The 13,527-nt window shown below is 38.3% G+C and overlaps 1 protein-coding gene across 2 annotated transcripts in view; it reads right to left on the bottom strand.

Moving 5' to 3' along the window:
- Positions 1 to 3,096, bottom strand: part of LOC134542978 (cleavage stimulation factor subunit 2 tau variant) — a 59,597-nt gene extending 56,501 nt beyond the window's left edge. Inside the window, exon 1 of one of the 2 annotated variants that reach the window (XM_063387618.1) lies at positions 2,732 to 3,096. In XM_063387618.1, the coding sequence (XP_063243688.1) occupies positions 2,732 to 2,777 (46 nt within the window). In that variant the 5' untranslated portion in view covers positions 2,778 to 3,096. The remainder of the gene's footprint in view (positions 1 to 2,731) is intronic. The other variant, XM_063387617.1, reaches the window with a different exon arrangement.
- Between the last annotated feature and the right edge of the window lie 10,431 nt (positions 3,097 to 13,527).

Here is a 13,527-nt window from a genome sequence, read left to right as displayed (position 1 = left end):
ACCTGTAAATTGTAATTTCTCAGAAACCAGTTAAAATTTTGAAACTGTTGTTTTAGAGTTAATAGAAAAAGTCTGTAGCGTTCAATTTTTTTTTAAAACATGAAAGTGGCGACATTATAAATTTACCGCCGTTTACCATTTTCCTTTCTCCTGTGGATCTGTCATTTTCTCCTTTCTACTGTGGATCTGTGTGTACATGATTTGGAGAACTTGAGTAAATTGTGAAAAATGTTGATTACGTTAGGTTAGCTGTATTAAAAAAAACTGCGAAACAATGTATACGTTGGTTGGGTTAGTATAGCTACATAAACAAATAGTGTGGCATCATGTGAACGGTTGGTTAAATAAATTGCTAATAATTCCTTCGTAATTCCTAAGCAACCCAATCATGTAATAAATAAAAATAAATAAATGAACAAACAAATACTGTGATATCATGGGAACAGTTGGTTAGGTAATCCCTAATAACTACTTGATGATTCCTAAGCAATCATTAAAAATATTTACAGTATTTTTAATGTAGCTATACTAATCCAACCTACCGCCCACAAAGTTTTGAAGTATGTATTCTTAATGTACCTATACTAACGCAACCTACAGTCCACAATGTTTTGAAGTGTTTTTAATGTAGCTAACCTAAAGTAATTGACCATACTAACAATTTAATGCAAGTTATTCTAATCATAGACACACACAAACCAATATGGAAATGCTACCGCATCAATTCGCACATATTTTAAGTTATAAATGTAATTTCTCAGAAACCAGTAGGAATTCAGAAATGCAGATTTCAGAATAAATACATGAACGTGTAGTGTTTGAAGAAAGTATATTCTGAATTTTATTATTACTTTATGGAAAAGCTGTGCTATAATAATATTAATGAATATAGAAACACTATTTTCAGGGTAAATTAAGGAACCTCTCTATTGTCCGAAAAGAGTATTTTCTTAAGTTTATAATTACTTCACGGGGTAATTGTTCCTTATCACATATCCAAGTTTATCCCTTGATCTTGATGGCATGATCCTGTACATTTTGATCCTGTGGTAAATGATGTTTAATATTTTAATTTAGTACGTCAAAATATCCTGCACATAAAAACTTTTCATATGAGGGTATTTATCGAACGTTGATGCTTTTTAAAATGGAAAGAAAAAAATATTTTAAAAAAAGTTTTCACACACTAAAAACATCCCTAAATTAACCCTGAAGGAATGGTTTCTTAATTCCAACTAGTTTGGGAAAATTAATCATTTATAGCTTACATTACTACATCAGCATTGGACATCATGGCTTCGGGAAACAAAAAGTAAATAAAAACAGAAAATCTGTTTTTTCAAGCACTAGAGATGTCCCTAAATTTACCCTGAAAACATGGTTTCTTGATTCCTACTGGTTCGTGACCAATAACAGTTTAAAGCTTACATTACAATACCTGTGTTTTCACACTGTTGCCGCCAGTCATTGTTTATATGTGATTATGTAGGTATCTCTTTGTTTATCACAACTGTAGCCAACTATGAAGAGTTAAAAATAAGCTAATTCTTCTGTTTCATATAATGAAGTTTATCCCTGGATCCTGAAGGCTTGATTCTGATGGCATGATCCTGTTGGCTTGATCCTGTGGTACATGATGCTTGCTGTTTTCATTCGTATGTCAAAAGATTGTGATGGCATGATCTTGTTGACTTGATATTGTGCTGCATAATGCTTGCTGTTTTAGTTCAATAGGTAATAAGATCCTGTACACTAAAAAAATATTAACAATAAATAATGAATTATGATAATAAGATGAATAAAAAAGATTTTTTTTTCAACCTAAAAACATAAATCTTTCTTATTTTACAATTTTTTAATGAGCATTATCTTCCAACGTACTGAACTAAAACAGCAAGCATCATGTACCACATGATCAAGCCAACAGGAACATGCCATCAGGATTACGCTATCAGGAAAAAACCTTCAGGATCCAGGGATAAAATTGAATACATGAAACACCAGCCATAAAAAAAAACAGAATAAACAACTGCTGTAATAAAAAAAATTCCCTGGAAAGACTGCAAAATTCAATGTGTCAGCTACTTCAGTGCACAGCACGTATTCCTCACAGAAAATGAAAAATGTTAACAAATCAATTCAAATTTTAGGCTCTCCTTACACTCATTCATTATAATGTGACTCATAATAGTATGTACCTACTTAAAATGCAATGTAATAAAATAAAAATTTCATAATCCAATTACTTATTCTAATAAATTTTATCATTAAAACAACTACATTGTCTAAAAGTCTCAAAAAAAAATTTAAAACCCAAACATAAACAATGAATGTCGGAGATTGTGTGAGTAAATGGGTATTGTAATATAAGCTGTAAACTGTTATTTTTTACAAACCTGTACTCCCATCTCTTAGGAATAAATTTCAGGACATGTGTAAAGTGTGAAAACCATGATTTCCAATATTTTTCGTTCCATTCCAAAAGGCCGCGACGTCGGATAATTACCTTGGGATTATTGTAATTTTTTTAAGTTTCAAATTAAATATTTGTATTACTAAACTTATCGAAACTAGATTGCTGCAAATTTTAATATAATTTTAACTGCTCGCAAACATTGAGCAACAATTTGTGTTTGAACAGAAAATTTCTTAAATACAAAAACACAGTAAATAACATTTAACTCCAAATTACAAGTAATTAAGACACACAGAGAGAAATTTTCGAACTTACCAAAAACAGACCGCAAAGATTTATCCATTAGATTCGAATCACCCATGATTCAAATTGAAAAAAAGAACTTTTTATAAATTTAAAATTTTTCCCGGCAGAAAAATGCTTTATTGCAGAAATATTGTTGTTAGCAAGCACCATAGAGTAAATAAATTACTAGTGCTAGCACTCTATAAACGTGCAAACTTTTTTTTATTTTTTTTAATATAGTTAAGTGGCCTACAGCTTTCCCCCATAGCCAAAGGGCCATTAAATGCAGCGTGAATCTCAAGTTCTAGTCGTTATCAAATATTAGAATATACATTTTACAACCATGCCCTACCCGGGACTCGAACCCAGAATCCCTCGCACAGCAAGTCGGTGTGCATCCGACTGCGCTACGGAGGTCGGCCACGTGCAAACAAATGTCAAAATGCTAACAAAATATTTATTATACAGTTAGCCTAAACCTAATAACGTAACTATTCCCTACAATTATTCAAATAATTTATATCTTGAAAATTAAATATTGTAACGTAAGGCGCCATATTTGTTTCTAAGACTATATTACTAATCCATTCATGTCCCTTTTTTTTATGTTGGAAATTAATTTTGTTAAGGCTGATATATTTTATTAAAATAATAATTTTTCCTAACCTAACTAATACTAAGCATATTTGGGATGAGTTCAGGTTAGGGAGGGACCTAGGTGCGTCTCAGGCCGAAGCCTATAAGCCCAGTCATGCTGGGATTAACCATGCAGTGAGAGGGTCGCATGTATGGTTTGTTTGGAGAGGATTAGCCAGCCATGGCAGCAATTTATGATATGACTAACTCCCCTCACTCTTAATTCTAGACTACAACTAGAGATATGTTGGGTCAAGGTAAAAAAAAAAAAACCTGAGCACAGTCATGTGGAGTGCAAATTATTATGCTTTAAGTGTAGGAAAATACAGGAGTCAGAAAATGGTTTCAATGAAAAGAATACAAAGAGTCTACAAACTGGGGGTTGGGAACTTGGACTTGTGGTCCGCTTTATGTTTATATCCAGGGCTGGACTTTGTGACCAGGGATGCAAGCATCCAAATGTGCAGTACATTCAGTTAAAGCTTAGGTGTGCAATTATTAATATTAGGCTTAATACATTTGGTTGTAATTTATTGTTTTTCTATTGATATCTTTTTTTTTATTTTTTAGGTTTATTCCTAAGTAAATAAGGCTTAGTTACTTATTAGCATGGCTCTATTGACTACTAGGAAATACTAGTTAAAGTATAGAGGACCTGTCAGGGTATATGAAAATTGCAGGCAAGTGATGAGAGAGCATTCATATTTGTAGTGTATTTGTATAACGAAATGTTACAATTGTGCCACGTGATGGTGCTGCCCATTAGCAAGCAGCAAGCCACTCGTATCGGTATCCTCAACTCAATCGGTGTATATTTACACAAACAAAGCTGGAAAAAATAAAGTATATATTGTCGCGGTTCGAAATTTTGCAGGGTTTTTGAAATCAAATTTAGGGACTTTACTGATGGGACTCTGGGCTGGCTGCTCTGTTCACTCGTCGGCGCAAGTGGCATGACCATGTAATTGGTGCACAGGGCCGGGGCGGCGCGCTGCGGTCTTGCAGATTTTTTTTTTTTTTTTTTTATTGTTCGGCCGGGCGCTGGCGTAGCCACGGGCCGCAGTTACTGGGGCACGCTGTCGTAACAGGCCGCCTGGTGTGGCCTGCATGTCTGGGTAGAGGGGAAGGGGGGGTAGCCTTCCCAGATGTCCTAGTGAGATGTTTAGTAAATTTGGCTTCAATAACGAGCGTTTGTTATGCTAGGCGCGGCGGTGCGTACGAATTTAAGTACAAGTGAGTGTTATCTCGGGGCTCACTCAGGCGGAGGCTATGCGTCTCACCTGTGGTAAAGAGTCCGTTTAGATCATCACGTAATCGTCTTCAGGCTCACTCAGGCGGAGGCTATGCGCCTCACCTGTGGCAACGATTTGCTTAGTTAGTTCTTTCGGGATGTAATCGTCTTCAAGCTCACTCAGGTGGAGGCTATGCGTCTCTTGTCAGGGGTCACGAGTCGTTAGCATCATAGTTTTGAAAATGTAATGTTCGTTCGGGGTGTTAAGGGCAGGAGAGGCCCCTACATTAGTTTTTAAAGTAATCGATCAAGAATTGTTCTGCTTTTTGGAACATGTGAGTATTGAATTATCTTTCTTTTAATTTTAATTATAAATTATGATGTCATGTATTCGGAAGGATTAGGGAAGAGTTTAGTGAAGTTCTCTCTCTCCCTTGTATGGTCGTTCAGTAGTTAAGTAGGTACTGAAGAGATTGTTGTAAATTTTAATCCCGATATGAAAATGTTCTTAAAGACTAAGCTTGTGACGACAGTCGTCGTACCCTCCCAGATGCAGAGGCCATACCTGTCCACCGACGTGGACCTAAGGGAGATATGTTTCCCCCCAGTGCACCGACTGTGAAGTGCGGCGAGCAGGGACGCACCCGCGTGCGCCCTGATACGTCAGCGGACGTCAGGTGTTGTAAATAATTATGTTCTATTAATACATTTAAATAACCACGAGCCTCCGCAAATATATAACTTACGTCTGGGTTAGTGTATATGAATGTTATGTAAATACTTCGTCTTTATTCTGTAATTTATTAACTGAGCCATTTGTGTTGTATTTTATTAACTGACTATTTTTTATATTGTTATAGTAATTCTCTAATTCGTTCAAGTGTTATGTCAGCCATGTAACTGCAGCCTGGCGCATCGCGAGGCGGGCCTCTCCCACGCCGGCCGATTTCCCCTCCCCTCCTCACGGCCCACCAGCGGGCGGAGGAGTGCAGTGGTGAACCAGACGCGAGAGCGAGCAGTCGTCCGCTCCGCTCGAGAGACTCGTTTTCTTAACTCTGAGTTCGCAGTCAGTGAAACGTCACGGGACTGTCTCTGCAGCCGAGCTGCTCTTCTTTAGCATTCGTTATACCGCTGAAATTTCTTAGTTTTAAGTGTCTTTCGGGACTTTAGCTGCATAGTCACAGGCCGTGTAAGTGCCTCTTCGAACCGCCGAACCTCTCAGTCAGTACGAGTAATTACTGGACCTTCCGCTCACATGACGGGCGGCGTACGAGCTGTGTATCTATACGGAACTTTCGTAACCGGTACGATTAGCTACGGGACTACCTTCTCTGTTCGTTTCGGGTCGCATCCTAAGGACGAGACTTATTTCCGGAAGTCTGGGTCGCGGCGGGGAGGACGCTCGTTCCGCGACGTGCCGGCCAGGCTGCGGCAGGATTTCTATACGGAAATAAAACGGGCTCGTGAAAACGGACATCATCGCCTTATCCTTTGAACTACCTACCATTCCTCCTACCCACGTAACATTCCCTCCAGGTCCCGTATTTTCCGGTCCCGGCCACGTTGGCCTGAACTCACTTCCTCACCGACGAGAGCTACATGGGCAAAACAGGACATTTTCGCAAACAGGGAATTGGGGACCATAGGCCGAGGGACGTCACTTGCTCATTTGAATTTAAAAATAAAGTCATTGTAAGTTAGTATTAAGTTATTTTTCAAAATCTCCTTTAGTTGATCTCCCACCAGACATCCTGTACGGGATGACGAACCTATTCACTTCGATCCTAGGTACATTAAAGTATTTTATTAAGTTAAGAGGAATTTGGGACTAATGCCTTTCGCAACTTATAAGTATGAAGCCAGCAAGCGAGTGTCTTAAGAGTTGATAACCCCCCCCCCCCCCCCCCGCCAAAGAAGTTAAAGGAAACACGATATAGTGTTTGATGGACTTAATTTGACATTTGATGTAGGCACCAGGTAGGTGCAACATAACAATATCATATCGTCTATTGCCAATCCCAGGGTTGTCGGTAAGGTGTTGAATGGTTGCCGATGACGCCAAATAGCAAGTTTTAGCAAACTCGCATGCTAGTTCACAGGATGGTTGACTCTCTAGCTCCTCAGAGCGTAACACCACATGGCTGCTGAGCAGTAGTTCGACTCCTGGCAGAGATACCATTAGGGTGTTTAGAGCCCTCCAGGATACTATGCTACTATGGTGACGCCAGCCGCCGGTGCTCCCTCTGGGTCGCACAGACCGTTCCATGCGTGATGTCCGTCGTGTGAGTTGAAGTGCGCCACGATGAACAGCAAGTCGTACAAAGCGCCCGGCCAGGTGTGGCATTGTGCTAGTGTGTAATTAAATAAGTAATTCCTCTTTTTAGAAACCAAAATAATATCAATGAAAAGATACTGAAGTAGTATGAGAATTATGTGCAATAGTAAAATAATCATGATAATATCACAAAATTTAACAACTAAGTCCAAAACTGGTCGTGGCTGTTTTCCCGCGCTACATGCGTCTGCTCGAGGTCGCGCGGTGCTTTAGCGGCAGTTGCTGCAGGGAGCTCACAGGGGTCGGTTACTCTGTGAACGCAGAGCCTACAGATTTCGCGCCACTTTTCCAGTTCATCGCCATAGTCATAAGTTTACCTAATCTTTTTCAATTAGAACGGCGTCCGACCTCACTTAGCCGTACGTTCTTACGTTCAGCATTTCGCATAATCATTTAAATCCAAACAGGGATATTTCAGAATATTACATATATTTAATGTTCAAAGTACTCGGGCAGCGGACTTGAGTCTTACGCATTTCTCCAGGCTCTGACGCCAGTTCATCGTTATTTGATTAGGGCTTCGGGCAAGCCTTTAGTGTCATGGTGTACTAACACTGGAATAAACATGTTTTCGATTTAGTTAACTTTGACTTTGTAATATGTGTATTTGCAATCTACCCTCGTAATAAGAAATTTATCAACCTTTAAGAAACTACTGTGACTAGTATAATTTTCTCAACCTTTAAGTAACTACTGTGACTAGTATAATTTTCTCAACCTTTAAGTAACTACTGTGACTAGTATAATTTTCTTCTAGCCATGCTTATGCAAAAGCTGAAACATTCGTATTGTAGAAGGTTAGATTGCGCTCATGTTTAAGAACTTTTGATCGTATACTTGTGCCATTTTATGTTTAAATTAAATTACAACATAAATATAGTTGCAACCTATCAGTTCTGCAGTAATTCGCCACAGCCTTAGTTTTGTCAGTGCCGGCCTCAGGATAGAACTTTATACACGTGTTTGCAGCCTAACCTGTTCGTGTGCAACGTCAATATGTTAAACCGATCGTGAAGCGAAGGTCTGACGACAGACTTGGCCAGGCGTTGGACAAGCAAGTGTATCAAGCAGTAATAAAGTACAGAGTTTTCTCAGGCATTTTCCTTTTATTTCAAGGCATCCTGGGTGGCCTGAACAGCCCAGGTAGTTTAAACTAACGACACACTCCTGCCTGCAGCCACGAGGTAGAACCCCCCCCCCCCCCTCCCCACCACGAGATCAATTTCAATTCAATATTTATTCTAAACATAATCAGGCAGCGGGAGTGGCGTCAATGGATAGCACAGATATTCTTGCAAAAGCAGGTTTATTAGTTGCATGACTCTCGCACGTACATGCACTTTCCTTCTCCGTAGGATGCGTGGAGACGTGGTGGATGTCTCTCGACTGTTTCTTGTATTGCCCAGCGCCAGCTCTCTCGCGTAGAGCAGTTTCCTACAGGGAGGCAGGGGTGGACCATCCGGCCCATGTAGCTGCCGAGGGACATCTCCCACGCTGGAGAAAAGTGCGGTGCAGGCTAGTTGTGTTAGTCCACGTGTTTTGGCCCGTGGACACGCCAGATACAAAACAACACTCACGCACATGGTAGAAAAAAAACGATAAAAGAGATTATAACACACTATAGAACAGAACCAAAAGCGATAATAGCAGCAAGTTTATGGAGCATCTCGCGACCGCGCCTAGCCTCGAAGATGGCTCGCATGGGACTGGAGACCAGGACGCCGGGGCACTGCTCTCGAGCGCACGAAGCGGAAGTGACGTCATTCCCAAAGCCGCGGCGCACTGCGGACTGGGCTGTGATCCGGGCTTTAACCCAGAGGCACGGAGGTACGACGTCACCTATTATGCATGGCCCATTCCGGTTCGTACTTACTAATCACATGTCTGATGGTGTTATAATTTATGTCATGTGGTTGTCTATGTGGGACGATAAGCATTCGTGAAATCTGATTGCACATTTTACAGTATGTTGACAATTACACTACAAGACCCTATAATTACATAAGCTATGACTCACGCCAAGGGTCGTGCGAAGAAACGTAACACTGCAAATGACATTAATGATAAGGGCCTTTGAGAAAAATTACGAGAAAGGGGGAAATAATTTTTTCGGGCCCCCTCCCTTATACTTAACACACAACTCTGCAAAATTCTACCTCTTTAAAAAAAATTAAAAAAGACTGCAAACCTTTAAGAGATTATAATGCTGCATAAATATGACAACAAAAACTGATTTTTAACAACACTTTAAGAAAATTTTGAAAATATTTCTCTCAAGAAAGTCATATTTTCATCATTGTCTACCTTTTCAAAAAAATATAAGATAAATTTCTTTTAACTTAATTTATGTAATACTGAAAAACTTATACTTAATTACAAACAACCTAAAAATCAATAATGATTTTTAATTAGTGTTTCACATTTCCACATTAGCAAACGTTTCAATAATGGAATCAAAATTCTATGTCCGCATGTCTTGAGTCAATGCATAATGTTCCTAGATCAGTAAGTATTTGTTCACCCATTGTTGATCGGAGGCAATTTATTCTGAAAAAAACACACTGAAAGATCTTCTACTTGAGCGACAAACAGGAAGTATACTGAAAAGGCGCAGTACAGCACACACATTCAGAAATAAATCAGTGATATTGAGTTCAGTTAATTTGTTAAGCTATTTTAGAGGTTGCAGAGTAGATTTAGAAAAGTTTGTTTTGTGAACATTGAGAACAAATTATTTGTTTCTTACATTGTTTTTAATCTGTGAAAGAGGACTCAAACTCAATAATAAATAATTTGGACTAACCTTTGTTAGCATTTTCTTCTTTTTGATGCCTATATATCTGCTTTTCAGCACCTGATTCTATAATTTCCTGGAAAATTTTAGCACATTGCATTTTACATGACTTGCATTTAAAAAAAATTGATAAATTAAAAACGTTCTTCATTTCTACGAGCTTAACAAATCTGATCTCATATATTTTACTCCTAAAAAATTATACTCAACGTATGTTAAATAGGCCTGTGTTAATTTTCAAATTTTAGAATATCAAAACATAGTTTATTATTCGTATTCAATTAGATTTAAAATACAAACACTTCAAAAATAATGAATATTGCGTCTTTTACAAATACAGCTGGGTGGGATCTCAAAAATCTGGAAACATTTTGGGATCTCAGATTTTCTCATTGGGCGGTGATAAAATTTCCCAGGATTTGAGTTATGTTTTAGGGTTATTTTTGTGGAGCTTTTTTGCTACCTCTGACTACGTAAACATTGAGAAGACTAATGTTGTAAAACTGGATTTAACATGTAATTCGTAACCATTACTAACACCCACGTTATCAGCTAAAGTATTTAACTGGACCGTGAACATGGGGGAAGGCGGGAAACTTTGCCTTTTTTACCAAGCTTACATACACTTGTGACGTGGACTGCAGCTTACCCCCATGCCCTGATAAAATGGCAGTTAAGCCACTTCTTCCAACTTTGATAGCAGTATTGTCTACAGCCAGGGGGTTGTTATTGGCTAGGAACTACTTTATTGCGCCCTGATGCACCTATTTTTTAGCTTGAAACTTTTGCGTGTGAACTAACTTGTAGGACGTCAATAATAGTGGTTAAACATTTTCTGAAATTAGACTTCATAAGAATAAGTGAGCTTGCTAAACAGTGGTGAATTCAAATTCCCTCATTTGGAGTGTGGGGGAGGGATACAGAGTGCCGGCAGAAGAGGGGAGGGAGGAAGAAGAGGTTGAAGATGGAGGATGGGACGCTGAGAGAAAACGTGGGTGTAAGGTGCACAGGGGAGGAGTAAGGAAGCGAGACTGCAAAAGGACTGGATCAACGTGTTGCGAGTTGGTTGAGTGGAAGTGATACGACAAACTCTTGTGTAGCCATTTCTCGGTAACCACTGAACTGCTGGAAAATCCCTTTGGTTGGGGAGTTGTGCAACAACCAATGGCGCCCGAACAAACATGAGTCGGGGGTGGAAAACGTTACACACTGGACAGAAAAAGAGAGCTACCTACATTCTAAGCATCTGTGTTCCTAAATTTGTTGAAACAAGCCAAAAAAGTATAATTCATAAATATGTTAATATGTATAAATATAAATAATGATTTATTCAAACAAACAACTTAATATTTTTTTTAGATCTACGCCATATATAACCAGGGGCGAATATTCTACGTAAGCATTGTAAGCAGTGCTTACAGTTTGAAAATGTCCTACATATGTGGTCATGCATTCTGAAGTGGCATCTATCAGTGATATACGGTACGCTTGAATAGCTAACACACAGTCTCGCTGTTTGTAATTGTTAGACAGTGGACACCCCTCCCTAACCACACGGCATCCCTACAGGCTGGCTGAAGCTGTCCGAGCTGCCTACTAGCCCTCTCCCCTCTGCGGCAGTAATTAACCTAATCTACACCTCTATAACTGAAAGTAGGTATACACAATTTTACAGTATTATTATGACTGTAACCTAAACTACAGATTTCAGCAATTTTTTTAATGTAGTTGACTTAACTCAAACCAGCAATTAAAACAATTTTACAGTTTTTTAAATGAAGCAACTGTTCTAAGTATACATTTCTTAACAACTGCTTAGAAGGGTTGCTTGGGGAGAGGGGGCAGCACCACTATAAAGCAATGTAAAGGAAAAGGCTTAGGTTTGAGCACTACTGTACGGCCCATGCTGGAGCATGCTGCAGCAGTACGGGCAAGCATGGCAGTGCTTAAGAGGGAATGAGAGGGGTGCTGGGGAGAGCAGCTAGGTGGGTGAAGGGGAAGTGGAGGACAATTAATAGCAATTGAAAAAGTGAGTATTTTAATATCCCAACAGAACTGATGAATAGATAGGATTGTAAACAGAATTTAAATTTGGAAAGGGGGGAGGGGAGGGGATATAACCACTTTGCCCACTGTTTACTTTCAAATTGTTTCATTTTGTTGATAGGAATAATAGGTTTTTAAGGATTTCAGGGGGAGGGGGGGGGGAGGAGAAATATAACATCCTCACCCCCTTTTTTTTCCCCAGCATATTCCCTTGCTGCTAAAGGAAATGGGGTGGGAGGCATAAATGACAGAAGGCTAGTTAAACTGTATCAAGTATTGAGCTGGATGAGACAGTGGGGTGACCAGGCAATTAGTTGTGAGGAAGAAGCTTAGAAATAAGAGTGAGTACTCTTAGTAAAGTTTTTAAGGAGAGGAGAACGTAAAGGTGGATTAACTCAAAGGTAGTGAGGACGATATGGGAATGTCTTAGATGATGTGTGTGTATGTTGGCAAAAAGTTCAGGAAGAACGAAAGAAAGGTAGGGCGAATGCATTGGTTGCATTATCAACACTACAGAATAAGTTCAAATTAATATTTTGTTAGTCATGAAATGATGCTGGTTTTATAAGTACATGCATTTATTAATATTTGCTTTTATTTTGTATATTACAGTCATACAAAAAAGCTAACTGAAAATTGTTGCACATTAAATATTACTATTACAAAGTGTCCACAAACTGAAAAGTCAGGGAAGTTGAAATTGGTCGAGGAAAGTCAGAAAATTTACTTCAAACCCTGGAAAAGTAATTTAAATTTCTCAGTGATTGTAATTTGAAAGGAGATGTCATGCTCCGCTATGCCATCACCCAGACTGTGAACACATTTTCTTCTCCAGAGGGTTGTTTTAGTGCATACTCCTAACACTGTAAAATGACCTATGCAAGGTTCTTTGTATGAACTAGTACAGCTATAGGGATTTCTTTCTTTCAGAAAATTGCAAAATATGTACATTACTTTAAAAAATTTGCACGGAAAGTTGTAATATTGGCCACAGAAAGTCATGGAAAAGTAAGGGGAAATTTTCTGCAGATTTGTGAGAAAATACTGTATTACATGTTTATTTTAAATTGATTATCAATTCAGTACTAACACTGCTGAATAGTAAATTAATAAAATGGAAAAAAATTAACAGCATCTGTAACAAATAGTATCAGTGCAACTATAGTTTTAATGTCTATACAGGATGAGTCTGAATTTGATCTACAAACTTTAGCTGCACGTTCATCACAACAAAATAAGTTGAAACCTGTATACGACTTATGGTTAAGTGCTTCCCAACACTGGTAGACATCTTTGAAGTTACATAATTTTTATTGTAAATAATAGAGAAAGTATTTACGATGGATTTCTGAGCATCTGAATTATGTTCAATTGAATGAAGTTATACAACCAATAAAATTTTTGTTGCAGACTCAAAATTATTTCATTAAACTTATTTGGGGAAGCACTTTATTTTTCACATACTTATGTGACATGTTACTAACCCTAATTATTTCAATGAAATAATTTTGCAACAGCAAAAAAATTTGAGTTAGTTGTAGAACTTTATTCAATTTAACATGATTTAGATGCTCGGTGATAAATCTTAAAAAAATTTCTATATAAATAACAATAAAAATGTTGTTCGGCTCCCACTTCAAAGATGTATACCAGCCTTGGAAAGCACATATATATGTTTTCAACTCATTTTGTCGTGATGAACCTGCAGCCAAAATTGGTCGGTCAAATTTAGACTCATCCTGTATTATATTCATGATAAAATTGCTATAGTTAAAAATAAAAAA

This window comes from Bacillus rossius (assembly GCF_032445375.1).
Source record: "Bacillus rossius redtenbacheri isolate Brsri chromosome 9 unlocalized genomic scaffold, Brsri_v3 Brsri_v3_scf9_2, whole genome shotgun sequence".
Lineage (NCBI taxonomy): Eukaryota > Metazoa > Arthropoda > Insecta > Phasmatodea > Bacillidae > Bacillus > Bacillus rossius.
This window is presented reverse-complemented; position numbering and strand designations above follow the sequence as displayed.